The sequence below is a fragment of the Crocodylus porosus genome, unplaced genomic scaffold (assembly GCF_001723895.1).
Source record: "Crocodylus porosus isolate Cpor-Errol unplaced genomic scaffold, CroPor_comp1, whole genome shotgun sequence".
Taxonomy (NCBI): Eukaryota; Metazoa; Chordata; order Crocodylia; family Crocodylidae; genus Crocodylus; species Crocodylus porosus.
In genome coordinates, this window is record NW_017728907.1 from 35521492 (window position 1) to 35535848 (window position 14357).

Consider the following 14357-nt stretch of genomic DNA (forward strand, 5'->3'; position numbering starts at 1 on the left):
AAATTCTCTAAAGAATAAATTTAACAGTTATTAAAGAACAACACCCTGTTATTGCAGTCAGTGAACTTTACATCACAAGGAAAGATACAAGGGATTTTCAGAAAGACATCTGTCATTTAACAGTGACAGTGACCTCAGCAGTGACAAGCAATTCAAATCCCCAGTGATGCAACAAATTAACCCCTTGATACAGGGTGGGTTGAGAACTCTAGCATTCAGACTGCAGCACGTTACTACGGTACATCCTATTGAGGCTTTTAGCTTCAGAGCAGCAATAAAAGCTAGCGGGGCTTGTTTTTAATTAAAATGGCTGCATATAAAGGATTATTCATATCATTATCTTACTTCACTTAGGCAAAATGGACAGCACTGTAAAGGGCAAAAGAACTGGCTACATCATTATGTGCATCCCTGAAAAAACATTTATACGCGTCACTAAGTAGAGGAACTAAAATCCTGTATTAACTTCTGCAGCTCACAAAAGATGACCATTTGTTATACTAACTAGGAATTCAGCCAATCTGATTCCATCTAAGCCCGATTCCCACTTTTTCCACTGGTAAAGGCTAAGATCTAGTCCTTCAATCTGATCTATACATGCTTACCATTACTCCTATGCAGTTGCACTGCTGCTCCACAGAACCAAAATCTGTTACATGTGCCAGCTGCTGGACAGCTGTGCAAGTAAAAGATACACCAACAGAGGGACTCCACCCCAGACTCAAGTAGCCTTAACAGGTCTTCAGAGAGGAAGATGCATAGTTCTGGGTAATGACAGAACCTGAAGCCCCACACTCCTCACTCATCTATTCTTTATGTTGACAAACTCCAGTAATTCAGCCATTTTCAAGGATGAGTTGAAGGAGAAAGTATGTTGTTTCCTCATGTTAAAGAATTCTTACAAATTCATAACTGATAAGCCATAGCAAGTACACATTTTGGAGCAAGAACTTGATTTGGGAAGAGGTCTCTCCAGTGTCAATCAAGTGCTGTTGGCTGACCCCGCATATAGAAGCCCAAATTTGGTTGGGCTTTGCTGTGTCCTTTGCACATATTCAAATGAGATTTGTTAGAAGAGTTTGGCAGCCAAATTTTGTAATGACTCCTTCAGCACTCAACACATTGCAGCCCAGAGCTGCAGGGGCTCAGCAAGACCTTCATTTTGTTTATTCCTCTCAGCTGCAAGAGATAGATATTCCTTTACATTGAATCAGAGATAGTATTCAGTACAAAAGGAACACTGGTTTCTAACAGAGGTATGCACTTCTCTTTGCTAAACCCAGTGAAAGATATAGACTACTTTTCTTTCCTTGCAATTTTATCAGCAGTAATCCTATTGACTTCCCTGAAATGGAGTGGAGACTATCACTCAGCATGCCTGGCAGTTGCATGACTGTCATGAATCTGTTTATGGAAAGCCAGGTGCTTCACTGATTGTCATTGAATTTGGATGCAAAAAGAGCCTATATTGACACCAGTGAATAAAAGACCAAGTCCTTGTTCAAAAGGAGCTTCTGGACACTTGTCCTTAACAGGAAGTTCAAGAAACTGCCCCAAGGAAGGTCAAGAATACATCTGCAAAAAATGTCATAAAAAAAGCTCATAGAAATCTTTGTAGCATTATACCATCTGAGTTCTTGTCAACTACCTGAAGAATGCCTTGACATGCCACCAAAGCTCCTGCCAATTCCTACCTCTGGCTGCTATAGAAAAGAAGATAATGTAATTTACAGCTTGAGCCTTTTAGGAGGGGGAAAACTTCTTCCCTGGATGCCTCGTGATCCTATTTAGAGCCAGTAGTCTATAAAGTAAAACAAACACTTGGAGAACAAATCAGAATGGGGTGGCAAAGTGGAAGGGATACAAACCCCTGAAAAACAAAGGAGAAGGTTATGCTGATCTCAAAATACACCATTGTAGGTGAATAGTTAGTCCATTTAGGAAAGGTTTTTACCTCAGCATCCAAACCAAATTCAAAATGTGGTCACATATAGATTTGGTGGGGAGAGCATCTTGTGGTTTAAACACTGGATTGAAATGCATGTAACCTGGGCTCAATTTGTGATTTAGCTGGACTTCTTGACAAGTCTTTGTGACTCAGGAACTCCTGAGCTGACTTCAAGCTACCATTCATTCAGACATTAAAGTTGGCCAGAAAAACAAATCATTGGCAGCATCATAACAAATAATAGCTCTGGCAGTTCATTCAAGGCTGTGATTGAAAGTGGGATGAACAGTCTTTTCCAAATCAGTTTCATGGTAACTCCACAAAATGGACACACTCCACAGAGACCTTCTGGAGAGCTATAACTGCACCATTTGTCCTTAATTTTCCTGAATTCAAGCTGAACTTCAATCAGACATGGAGTCATTTGAGCTAAAAGCAGCTATGAGTTATTGAGACTTTTCTTAGTAATTCAGTGCATCTAAGGGCTTTGGCAAGGAACAACTCATGGATCTTTTTTATTTTCACTAACCACCTACTTAATATTTGGTCACATAAGCCAAAAAAAGGTTTCATTTTTTATTCTAGTCCAGACAATGGCAGATACTTCAAACTAGTGTGCATTTTCAGGACAATTTTAATTGGTGTTAAAATTAGCATGTGCTTTGAGAAGTCACACATCAAGAGTTAATAGCCCCTGCAATGTCCCCCTACAGCAGTGGTGGGCAAAATATAACCCACAGGCTGGATCCAGGCTGCCAACTGATTAGATCCAGCCCATGGGCAGACCCCTCCAATTGACTGGATCCCAGCTGCAGCTACTCCTGCAGTACTCCACATGGAGCTGAACATTACTCAGTCCTGCCCTGGGTTGCCTGCACTGCGCTCCAGCCTGTGCCTGCCAATGGCCCTGGCCTCAGCCAGCACGCGCAGCTTCCCAGTGGGGCTGCTTCCAGTACAGCTGCAGGTACTCAGGTACTACTCAGCTCCCCCTGCTACCAGCAGTGGCTCCTCCTCTTCCTCCTGCTGTGCTGCTGGGGGATGGAATGGAGGGGGAGGAAGGAGCTCTAGCAGGGCAGTTCTTGCCCCATCACATGGGACTCCAGTTCCTGACTGCTTTCCACCCACTCCGCCGCCTGCAGGTGGCTGCTTATTGCACAAGGCAGGCAGTGCGGGTAGGTGGCCAGCTGCACACTGGGGCTGGAGGAGGAGCCAATCTGGAGCTGCACACTAGGGGCAGGAGCCACTGGAAGCTGAGCGGCACCCAGGTGGCTGCAACTGCACCAGGAGCAGTCCTGCCAGGAAGCTATTCATGCTTGCCAAGGCTGGGGCTATCTGGTGAGTGTAGGCAGGCTGCCTGACATGCAGCAGTGCAGAAACAGCCACAGGCTGGATGGGGAGCCAGGGGAGCAGACCCGCACCTGTACTGCACCACTCAAGTGAGCTTTGCGACACGCACCCCATCCCCTGCCTTTCCCCACCCCCAGCCAGGTCCTGGGACCTTGCACATGGGCAACCCCCCTTTCCCCTCACATACACAGAAAAGAGGAACCCACCTGCTGCCAGCACTGCCACTCTCTAAGTCTGTAAAGTAGTAGCACCCCAGCAGCAGCAATGTCTGGGCAGGGGGGTTCCCCCTTCTATGCCTGCTCCTCCAGGACAGCACAGGCACTGAAAGTGAACCAGGGACACAGGGACATGCCTAGGAGCAGAAGAGACAGGAGCAGGTGGGAATTTCTGAAGAGCAGGGGAGGAACTCCAGGGGTAGGGGTTGGGAAAAGGGAGGGCAGAGAAAGGGCACAGGGACTGGGAAGAGCCCAGAATGGGAGAGAGGGGGAATTCTTACTTTTAGGTGCTTCCCACCGTCACTGTGGGGGAAGATATAGTAGCTGGGAGTGGTGCCTCCTGGGATGCTAGAGGATCACTCTCAACTAATCTTGCATCTATGGAACAGTCATATGTGACTGCAATACAAGCGAGCTGCCTAAAACAAGTTAGAGATAATCCTAAATGGAAGTGGACTATCTCCAAGCCATTCAGAGGGTCCTTAGCATGTTTCCTTGCCCTAATGTGTATACACTGATGGTTTAGAAACCCTTAACATGTATATGTTAACGTGCAACAACACCCTTATATTATTACTTGTCTCCTTTTGACCAAAACAAGGATCAATACCATGTAAACGTTCTACAAACAGGTATTGCTATATATAACTGAACACAATTAGATTGAAAATTTACCTAACACCGCAAAACTTAAATTTTAAGGTGCAAGAAACTGATTTACTGAACTATTGCAGTTTAAGTTAATTAGGCATCTAGTTATGCTGAACAAAAATAAAGTTCAAGCCAGTTTATTTTAGAAAATATCACATTTTAAGAAAAACCAATACAACACTTACATAAACAAGACTTAATTTTTTTAATATGAAAACTTAATTCTTATTCGGTTAAAAGGCTAAATTGGTTAAAAGGCTAAATTAAAAAAAATTTTAAAAAGTATGCATATCTGATGTGTAAACTATATGACTGTGCAGTCAGTGTGCACAAAATCCCAATGTAAGCACAGCTTTGACGTGTATACTGACAAATGGGTGTTAAATCACTGAATGTTGAATAAAAAGAGTTCATAAATTGAGTTAGAGAAGGGGTTGGCAATTTATAACCCAAGGGCCAAATCTGGCCTATAGAGACTTTGGATCCAGCCCATACAGTTGTTCCACAGTTGGGCAGCAGGGGCTTCAGCAGAGGGGGGTGGAATTTTGCCCATGCCATTCCCTGCAGCTGGGTGGTAGGAAGTGGTGGCGGTGACAGCTGGGTCCTAGTGCCAGTTCATATCAGACATATGCTGAGTCATTCCATTCCATCCCGCCCCAGCCCACCACAGGATAACACTGCATCTCTGGACTAGAGAAATCTGTAGTGGGAAATTTTGTTTTTATGTATTTCAATATGCTAGTGTTTATCTACAGACAGTAAAAACACTGGCATTTCTAAAACGTTTTATTGCTACAAACTGGTACATCTTATCACAAAAAGCTACAAGGCATAACACGTACTAATATATAGCGTGCAATTTAGTAAAAAAAAACAAAAACAAAAAACCCAGCCATGTTCACAGCACAATTTTTAAAATGTAACCATTCTTGCACTAAGGGGTAAATATTATGAGCCACATAATATTTTATGCCATTCAGCACTATGACTATTTAAACCCAAAGAGTTTTCCTGTTTTCAAATGATTAGACTATAAACTAATATACCTAATTTTTTAACAGCAAAGTAAGAGAAAGGAAACTTAAAAAAAAAAAAATATACAGCACCACTTTTAATCAGCTCTAATAGTTGGCTTGTTATAAAAAAAATTAACTAAATAATCTACTTCATTTTAAACAAATGGGAAACAGAAATTCTCCACATAATGGAATGCATGCACAGGGTGGGGGTTTTCTCTTACTTGAACCTATTTTGAAAGTATCTTACAGTTTGCCACTATGGAACAGAAATAAAAAGGTGTTTTCCCCACTTCAATTTTCTCTCTCTCTCTTTTTTTTGCATTTAGTTATCTCCAGTGTGGTCAAGGGTGAAGTCAGTTTGTTCTTCTGTTTCTTCCTCCTCTTCTTCCTCCTCCTCCTCCTCCACTTCCTCCTCCTCCTCCACTTCCTCCTCCTCTTCTTCCTCCTCTTCCTCCTCCTCCTCTTCCTCCTCAACAGCTTCATCAGCCTTGTCTTCTTCCTCTATCTGCTGCTCCTGAGTTTGATCACTATTTTCAAAAGGATTTTCACCCTGTAGTTGAAAAATTAAAATATTTTGAAACCTGAAACTCCAAAAGGGAAACTGCTCCCTCCACATACAAAAATACATGGATTTCCAAAACTCATGGAGGACTACATCTAATTTTTGTATTTTATAAATACACAATTGAATATAAAGTGAAAAACTGAAGAATACTCTTGAGATTTTAAGGACTGGCTCTAATGAAAACAGAACTTGGCATATAACAGTTTGAACTGCTGAAGATCATAGCATAAAAGGGTTAAACTACAGATCAGCTCAAAATTTCAGTATCACTTTATTATTTAATTCAACAGATAAACTGAATACTGAAAATGTCATAAAGCACAAATTCTTCAGACATAAACAAGTGCTCTGCTTTTCTGAATTAAAAGATGACTTCAGGAAAAAAAACCCTTTTCTTCTATCTTCCCCTATTTGAACAACATCCATCTATTCATTCTCACAAAGACAATACACTTTTAAAAAGCAAGCTATTAGGCAAAATTAAAAATAAAGTTAAACCTTAAATGAATAATCATTTAGCTAGGTTGGAATTCAGAGTTATCCTTGGGGAAACAGGAAGTAGCCAAGCAGATTTCACAAATGACTGTATTTTAAATACATTAGTCATTTTAGCTGAATGCTCCACCTATTCAATTGGAAAAACGAGTATAGAATGAAACTCAATTTTCATTTTTATTTTATTATACAATTTTAAAATTATAAAATAAGTAACAAAGGCAACGGAATTATGTCAGATGGGCAATTTCTGCACAAGGTGCCTTACTGCTTAAAATTAGATAGCATCAGTTTAGACTAATCATACAAATGTTAAAGAAGCATTAGTCTTCCAAGAGTATTACTTGAAATTATAAAAAAAAGTAAATGGAGGAGGGGCAGACAGGACACAGAGCTTCTGTTTTTTTGTTTGCGTGTAAAGAAAAGAGACAGACAGACAAACAGACATGAAAGTGTGGATTGTTACATTTATTTGATCATTAAGACAGTATCTTTCAGTGTAGGCTAGTGATGGGAGAACTAAAAAAAAAAAAAAGAACAAAACTAGAATAAAAACTCAGTGAGACTCACCAAAGCCAAAAATAACCCCACACATCCCTGATATAAGGTTTAAAAAACAAACAAAAACACATTCAGCTAGATTTATGCTCTTTCCTGTACAACAGGACTGTCCAACTCCCCAGTGGCCAAGAACCACACCAGGAATGGTCATGGCCCCATCTCATATACCTGGCTGCATACTTCCCCAGCATTGTGCAAGTAGGTGGCTCCCTGTGCCCCCTCTTAGCCCCAGCTGCAGTACCTGTAGGAGGGCTACTCCCACACCCCCTTTCCCCACTCCCCTGCACTACACTGCAGGCTGCACTCAGCCATGCTGCTCTGCCCTGCCCCCTGGGCAGAAAGCAAAAGCCAACAAAGGGCTAACCAATGGCGGGGAAGCCTGGAGATGCTAGCTGCAGCTAGAGACATGAGGGAAATGCTGGCTAAAGGAAGCCCAGGGGTTGTAGATTAACCCTCTGTAGGCTTCATGCAACTCTCAGGCTGAAGGCTGGACAAGCCTACAGTACAAGAAGCCTGGAAAGAAAGGCAAATACAATTTTCTGTAGTATTTTTGTCCACATAAATGTCCATGTGTTCAAGCCCAAAATCTCAAGTCAGCAGTGCCTACTGGGTTGACTAAAACACCCTCATCACAGCAAAGGAATACAAGACAAAGCAGCTCTGACTACCATCCAGTTCCTTCATCAACACAGACATCAAGTAAGGACACTACTACTAGTTGGGAAGGAGGGACCATCTTGGGATTCATGTAGACACAGGGTGCCAAACATACAGCTCACAGACTGGATCCAGCTCATGGGGCTCCTGGAGGGTGTGGGTGGTGGCAGTGTTAACTCATGCAGCTCCCTAAGCACACACGGTTAATACCATGATCACCAACCCTGCCACTGAATTTTGGAGTATGGAGCCCTGTTGGAGACTCATTTCAGCAGAGGTGGGGCAAGCAACCATCTTAACCCCCTGTAGCTCCCTGAGCTGACAATGGCTCAGGCATCCACAGCTGTTAGTGCCACCACTCCTTGCCCTGCCACAAGAGTTGGGTCTGGATCTGGCCCACATACAGCCTTGCAGCCCAAATGAGTTGGATACCCCTGGTATAAACAAGCATCAAAGATATTTAAGGATTACTTGAATGCTCTGTGGACACAAATACTATATTTACTCAAATATAAGACACTATTATAAGATGGCCCCCCTGCCAATAATTAGATTCTATATATGGAAAATGTATAAATGTGTTATGATTTTCCAGGTACAGAATCTAATTATTAGAGGTCTGCCTTGAATGTCCCCCTCCCACTGCTATGGCAGGGAAAAATAGATCTTGGGGTCAGGTAGCCCTTGCCCTCTGCCCACCACATCTTTTCCCCTCCAGTCCCTTTCCCCCCTTCCTTACCATCAAACCCTGCTCTCCCTGAGCACATGGAACCAAGACACAAATTTGAAAATACTGACCTAAAAATAAATATATCTACAGTAATGTGTATATAGGGAAATAACTACAGGTACTTATGACTGAAACCAGCTGTTCTTGTCATAAGTCCTGGGATCCTCCAAAAATGTATATACCATTGAGGTGCAAAGCAACCTGGTCCAGCTCTACCTCATGGAGGGCAGGGCCACACTAATCATATGCAACAGAAAGGGAACAATACAGGGATTCTAAGTAACCTGTTTGGGACCCCACTCAGTGACATTTCCCAGACACTTAAAACTGGTTAAAAAACAGGACCCAGTGGAAATGGGAAAGAAAGGTGCAGCTCAGCTGTGGGAATGGAGAAGTGCAAATGTATTCAAAGTAGTGGCTCACTGTATCTTGAAAGAGTCAGTGCTGAGGGGAACTGAACAAATGGACACTACTATATACCTTATTCAGATGGACTTCACTAACTTATCCTTGTGGTAGGCTCCCTTCAGTATGTTTGCCCATATGGGCCATGCATTTTATAGTCATGCTCACTGTTTGCTGCATTTAATTAACTTCACAGTTGGTTTCCATTACCAAGCACATGCTGCTTTTGGCAGCGTAATGATAAACAGTCTATTTAGTGAGCTTCCTTGTATGCAAACATAAGACATGGGGCTTATCCCCTTCCCACCCATCCATGTTGACTGGGGGGAAAACTTATGTATATTTGAGTAAATGCAGTTATTTTTGTATCTTCATTCACACGTAGTCTCCATTTCACAGGAGGATGTTTGCAAAATACTTTTGTTCAACTTAATATTATGTCTGAGTTTGCAATCCTTGCAAGAGCCTATACCATGCTAACTGTTATTTATTCACTTTCCAATCTGTAAAATGAGGATAATCACACTTAGCTTCTTTTTAAGTCACTTTGAAATCTACAGATGAACAGCACTTTCTAAAAGCTAAGTGTGTATTATTCAAGCATTAACAGTGCACTTGAGGTTGAAAAAGCTGAAAGTAAGCCTCTCTTTAAGCACTGAAACACAAAGCTGGACAAACAGGGAAACCCCCAAATAAAAGTCAGTGCTAACAGTTTTGGAGGACACTGGGACGCACATTAAAATGTTAGCATATCAGACTAGGAGGATATTACATTGCTTAGAGCAGGGGTGTCAAACATCTGGCCAGTGAGGCTGTATGATTTACCCTGCGGGTCGCTGGACCAGCTCCAGCCCCAATGGCTGAATGTAACACATGGGCTAGATCCCGTGTCACATATGCTGACATGTGCAGCTTGCCCAAGCTGGGCCTAGCCTGTGGGTACTCTGCAGAGAGTCCATCCTGGTCCAGCCCACACATTGGTCTGGTATGCTCAACCAACCAAGTTTAATACCCAAACGAGTTTAATACCCCTGACATACAGCAAGGATCAAAAACCTTTTACTGATGATGGGCCACAGTCTGGGCCTCAGCTGCTGTCTGGTCACTGATCCCATGCTGCTGCCCCAATCATCCCCACTGTGCAGAAGGCTGCTCTCTGCACAGAACAGAGAAGCTGGGGCAGGAGTAGGGGGGGAACTGGCTGGCTGTTAATAAAATACAAAGTAGAACATGGACTAGACTGAATGGCTGGGGATAAGTACATTTTTAGCAAAACATGAAATGGATCAAGCATTCATGGGCCAGTTGTAATTGCTTTGGAGGCTATACGTTGCTGAACCTGGCTTGTGGCCTGGAAGAATGCAGGGCCAGAAAAGAGAAATGTATTAAAACTAGCATCATCACTGGGATTGTGGAAGGAACAGAGTGATAACACAAACAACGTTAGCATTACCTTTTCCACTGTCATCTTACCTTGACATACAGTTCGTATCGTGCTTTCACTATTGGGTTATTCAAGATACTAGTCGCAGTCAGTACACTCTCCCTTTTTATTTGTTCTCTGTAGGCCTATGAAACAGATTTTAATATAAATACCTATTATGACCTGTTGCATGTAAGAGATCTGTAAAACAAATTTAATTTATGCCACACTAATTAGGATCTTCTAAATTAGGGCCAATATGTTTTTCTCTCAGGAACTGCTACCTCTAGACAAAGGCTAGATATGTACAATCAATTAATCCAAGCCAGAGGATTTGTACGCAGCCACAAGCTTTCTCCAGACTATGTATTTAATTCTGTTTCTAATATATGTTTAACCACACATTGAGCTCTAATGCAAAAGTTAATCAAAACCATCTTTACAAGAGAGCATGTATAACTACAGTTTTATAAATAACTACAAAACTAAATTATAAAAACACATTCTCTGTAACAATGGATGCATCAGCTACTACAAATTAGTATTATTTTCAAACTTCCTACTTGCCAACCTTTTTTTTATTTTTGTTCTTTTCTATTAAAATAATTAAATTTTAAAAATCATTTTAAATTTGTGGCAATTTCGTATTTCTAACATTAGTAATTCCAAACAGTTCTTTTTTCAGACAGAAAACTCTTCTTCAATTAAAAAGTGATTAACAATTAGAAATGCCTTCCCGGAAAGCAGCATATGGATTCTGCAGCACTACCCAATTCAACGAATTCAATTCAATGCACCTGGCACTGTGTATACACTGTGCAGATTAAAGGTATTTGGTATTCATTCCTGTCTATTCCAAAATGTAAGTGAACAAACTATTTTTGCATTATCTCATCTTTATCTGAGGACTTTAATCAATGTGCTGTTCCAAGAGTTCCAATAAAGTTCCTGTTCCAAGAGTTTAAATAACTAATATTCCCACAATTTCATTTCAGCTATCATTCCATGCATTTGATCAACAGCTAGTGCTCTTCAACATTTAGTACAGTAAATTTTCATACTAGCTTCAATATTTAGAGGTGGGAAATGAATGTGCATCACCACTAATTTTCTCCTGATTCTTGTTGGTAGCCATCAAACAACTTAATATTTGTGTGAATACTCTTATTAAGAAGTAGCCTATTTATGAAGCACAGTGTATACTTATTAGTCAAAGTACAGATGTATCAGTGATTCAGAGTTTAAAGGTGAATGTTTCATAATGCCCAAATCTTTTACTGAATTACTGGGAGGCTACCAAATCCTAAAAGTACAATGAACTCTGCCCTCCCTTTAGATATTCAGATTCCATCACAGAACACCTAACAAGGGGTAGAGAGGTATGATAAAGGGAAAGAAACCCACATTCTATTTTCACTTTCGATAAGACTAAACTTTCAGCATTCCACAAACAATTTCTATTTGGGAATTACAAATGTATGTTAAATCATACTTGTTTTCCTTTTGCATGATCAGGAGATTTTAAGTGCTGTTGAACAGAACTGTGTAGTGCAGGAACATACACACTACAAGCACTACAATGAACTGTCTCTACTTTCATCATGTGGTCATCAGCAGTAACACCTAGCAAAGAAAAAAAGACAGGAATAAGATTCATAATGTGTGTCAAATAAGACTATCAAAACAGACATTTAAGGAGAAATTTAGCTAATTAAATTAGCTAAACTAGAGAACTGGTGCTTACTGACAAGGCAAGGATAATCCTGAATAAATCAAACTCATTTTTAAATTTAGAATGTCCTTAAAATATTAAAGAAAACCCAGCAGTCTAATATTGCTGGCCCTAGTTATTTTTAAATTAAGGGGGAAAAATTAAAATTAAAATTAAAAAAGATTTTCTATAGGACTGATCAATGAAGTAATGGTATGAATTGGCACTCTGCTCCACAAAACACTAGTTCCAGACACACAGAAAAATTGCATAACTTCAATTCAACTTACAGATTTATAACTCTCAGTCAATATTTTTCATTTACAAGTTAATGAAAATGCATTTTCGTATATACTAAGAAAACAAAGAAATTTAGTGGATGACTTTTATTTAAAAGTCTCCTGTGATAATTTATTTAAGCTGCCTGAAATATGTTCTATAACATTTTAAATTTACCCACTTCAAGTGCTAAGCCAATGATCTTACAGTACTGATTTAAAACATGACAGAGCAAAAAGAGGAAGGGTGAGAACTGTACCCTGCTCTGGATCTTAACATTTAATTTAAGGGTCAGTGTAGCAAAGGGAGCATTCTTCCAGTGTAGGCACTGCAAGGGCAGCCATAAATGGATGCCATCTCTTTGCAAGCCCTAGAATAGGGAGGCAAACTGGTAGGGTAGGTGGAAGGTAGTTTCAAGGATACTGCAGGCAACAGCCGAGATCTGAAGCAGCACTTTGGTCCATAGGGTAGTTAAGGGCCCAGTTTGTGTAGGCTTCCAAAGCAAAGTTATTTTAGAGGTCTCTCTAGTTCCTGGAACAATATAAGTCTGAGAACAAATATGGTTTGTCACGTTCTCCACCATAAACTTAGCAATTAGGCTGCTTGTGTGCTGAAATCACTGTACCATGCAGTTAAAACATAGCGTGATTAAATTTGTGTTCCTCAGTTTGTCTGTACTCATGTTATAATAAGTACAACAACGTATCTGTTGTCAGTAAAAGTAATCTGTAATTCAACAGAAAATAATATTTACAGCCCACATTTTTGGAAACACCTCCTATGTGTTCTTGCTAAGCCACGGCCACACCTATCAAAGCAAATGCAGGCATCTCAAGAAGGTCCTAAGCATGCACTGCTTAAGATGGGAAAACAGCTTAGGAGAAACGTTGGGATAATCACAACTCCGCTATGCTGCCTAATGGCCAAGCGCAGGTAATCTAACTGAAAATCATATTTTTTGCTCATTTTTTGGAAGGTTTGAGGATATTAACACTACAGAATCACTGGAATCCAGGATTGCAGAGCCAATAATAGACTGGCTTTTGGAGGAAACAGATTTGAGAGACTCAATAAAATCTGTTGAATCATTTATGCTGAAACAGACTCCAATACAACCTCTTTATCAGGGACTTCAAACAGGAGTAAATTGTGTGCATCCCCAGAGCATGCATTCTCAATCAAAGAGCAATACTTGCCTTCCATTATATCTTTTTCAACAGCTTGGACATTTTCAGATTGACTGCTGGTCTGTTGCTTGCGCATGGCTGTCTTCTTGAATTTATTCACCATGCACTCCTGAAAGCAAGATATGAAGAATCTAGGTTAACATCTAAGTAGAACTCCTTCACCCTGTGTCAGACAATTGAAACTCTGTTACCCAGGTATTCTTACTGTTGATTAGGTGTGCATGCATTTGTTATTAAGTATCTGGGGAAAAAAGTAGCTTTACTGGAAAAAGAGACATTAATAGCGATTAACTCCAATAATTGCTTATTTAGTTGCAAAGCTATCTAGATTGTTACTTTCAAGTATTTTAAACTTACTTTTCTGTTTGATTACATTTATGTGGAAACCCTTTCAAAATGATGTAATTTAATGAAAAAATAAACATGTTCTGAAGACAATGAATAGTACAGCTTATTTTTAAACTCCAACATATGACTTACATGCAGAAACTCCATCACGACTTTGTCAAATTTGGTTTGTTTCTGGATATGGTCCAATGTTTCCTGATGGGCAGCACTTTCCAGGTGAGATTCAATTTCTTTTTCTTCAAATGTTCGAAATTTACAAAATGAACAAGTGAATGCCATTCTAGGAAAAAATATCCAATATAATATTACTATTTAAGAAGTCTTCTTAAAAAGTCAGTCAGTGTTTTTCAAAAAATCACCAAGGTGGTCTGAGGGCTTGGAAAGCAATCATCAATAGCAGATTATACTTATCTTCCCCTATTAAGTGTGGGATACTTTGCCATCTTTTTCTGGAATTATTTATGAAATCCAACATAAAAAACCCTACATTTATGAAATTAACTGCAGGAAGTGAACAGATCAAACCAAGGCTAGAGGTTTGATTTTTCAGGCATATAGAGCACATTCCTACTCAAAATTCTGCCAGTGAAACATACTGGTTAATTTAAGTACTGCTATTGCTATTTAGCAGTACTGTCATGAAATGTCATATTGCCAGGGAAAGCTACAGCCAGTAGGAGGCAAATACTAGTAGTGAAAAAATATGAAAATAAATAACCCTACATCAGGGGGCATTCAATCTTTTGGCCCTAAGTCAGATCCATCCTCACCCTCTGGGATCAAGATGCCATGCCACCCCCGACCACTGGCCACACA

At 40.3% G+C, this 14357-nt stretch overlaps 1 protein-coding gene across 1 annotated transcript in view; it reads right to left on the reverse strand.

Annotated features, from left to right (window-relative positions):
• Positions 1 to 4929: 4929 nt before the first annotated feature.
• Positions 4930 to 14357, reverse strand: part of ZNF326 (zinc finger protein 326) — a 26790-nt gene continuing 17362 nt past the window's right edge. Inside the window, exons 8-10 of the mRNA XM_019531134.1 lie at positions 11509 to 11639; positions 10067 to 10162; positions 4930 to 5730 (exon numbers count right to left, since the gene is read on the reverse strand). Of these exons, the coding sequence (XP_019386679.1) occupies positions 5503 to 5730; positions 10067 to 10162; positions 11509 to 11639 (455 nt within the window). The 3' untranslated portion in view covers positions 4930 to 5502. The remainder of the gene's footprint in view (positions 5731 to 10066; positions 10163 to 11508; positions 11640 to 14357) is intronic.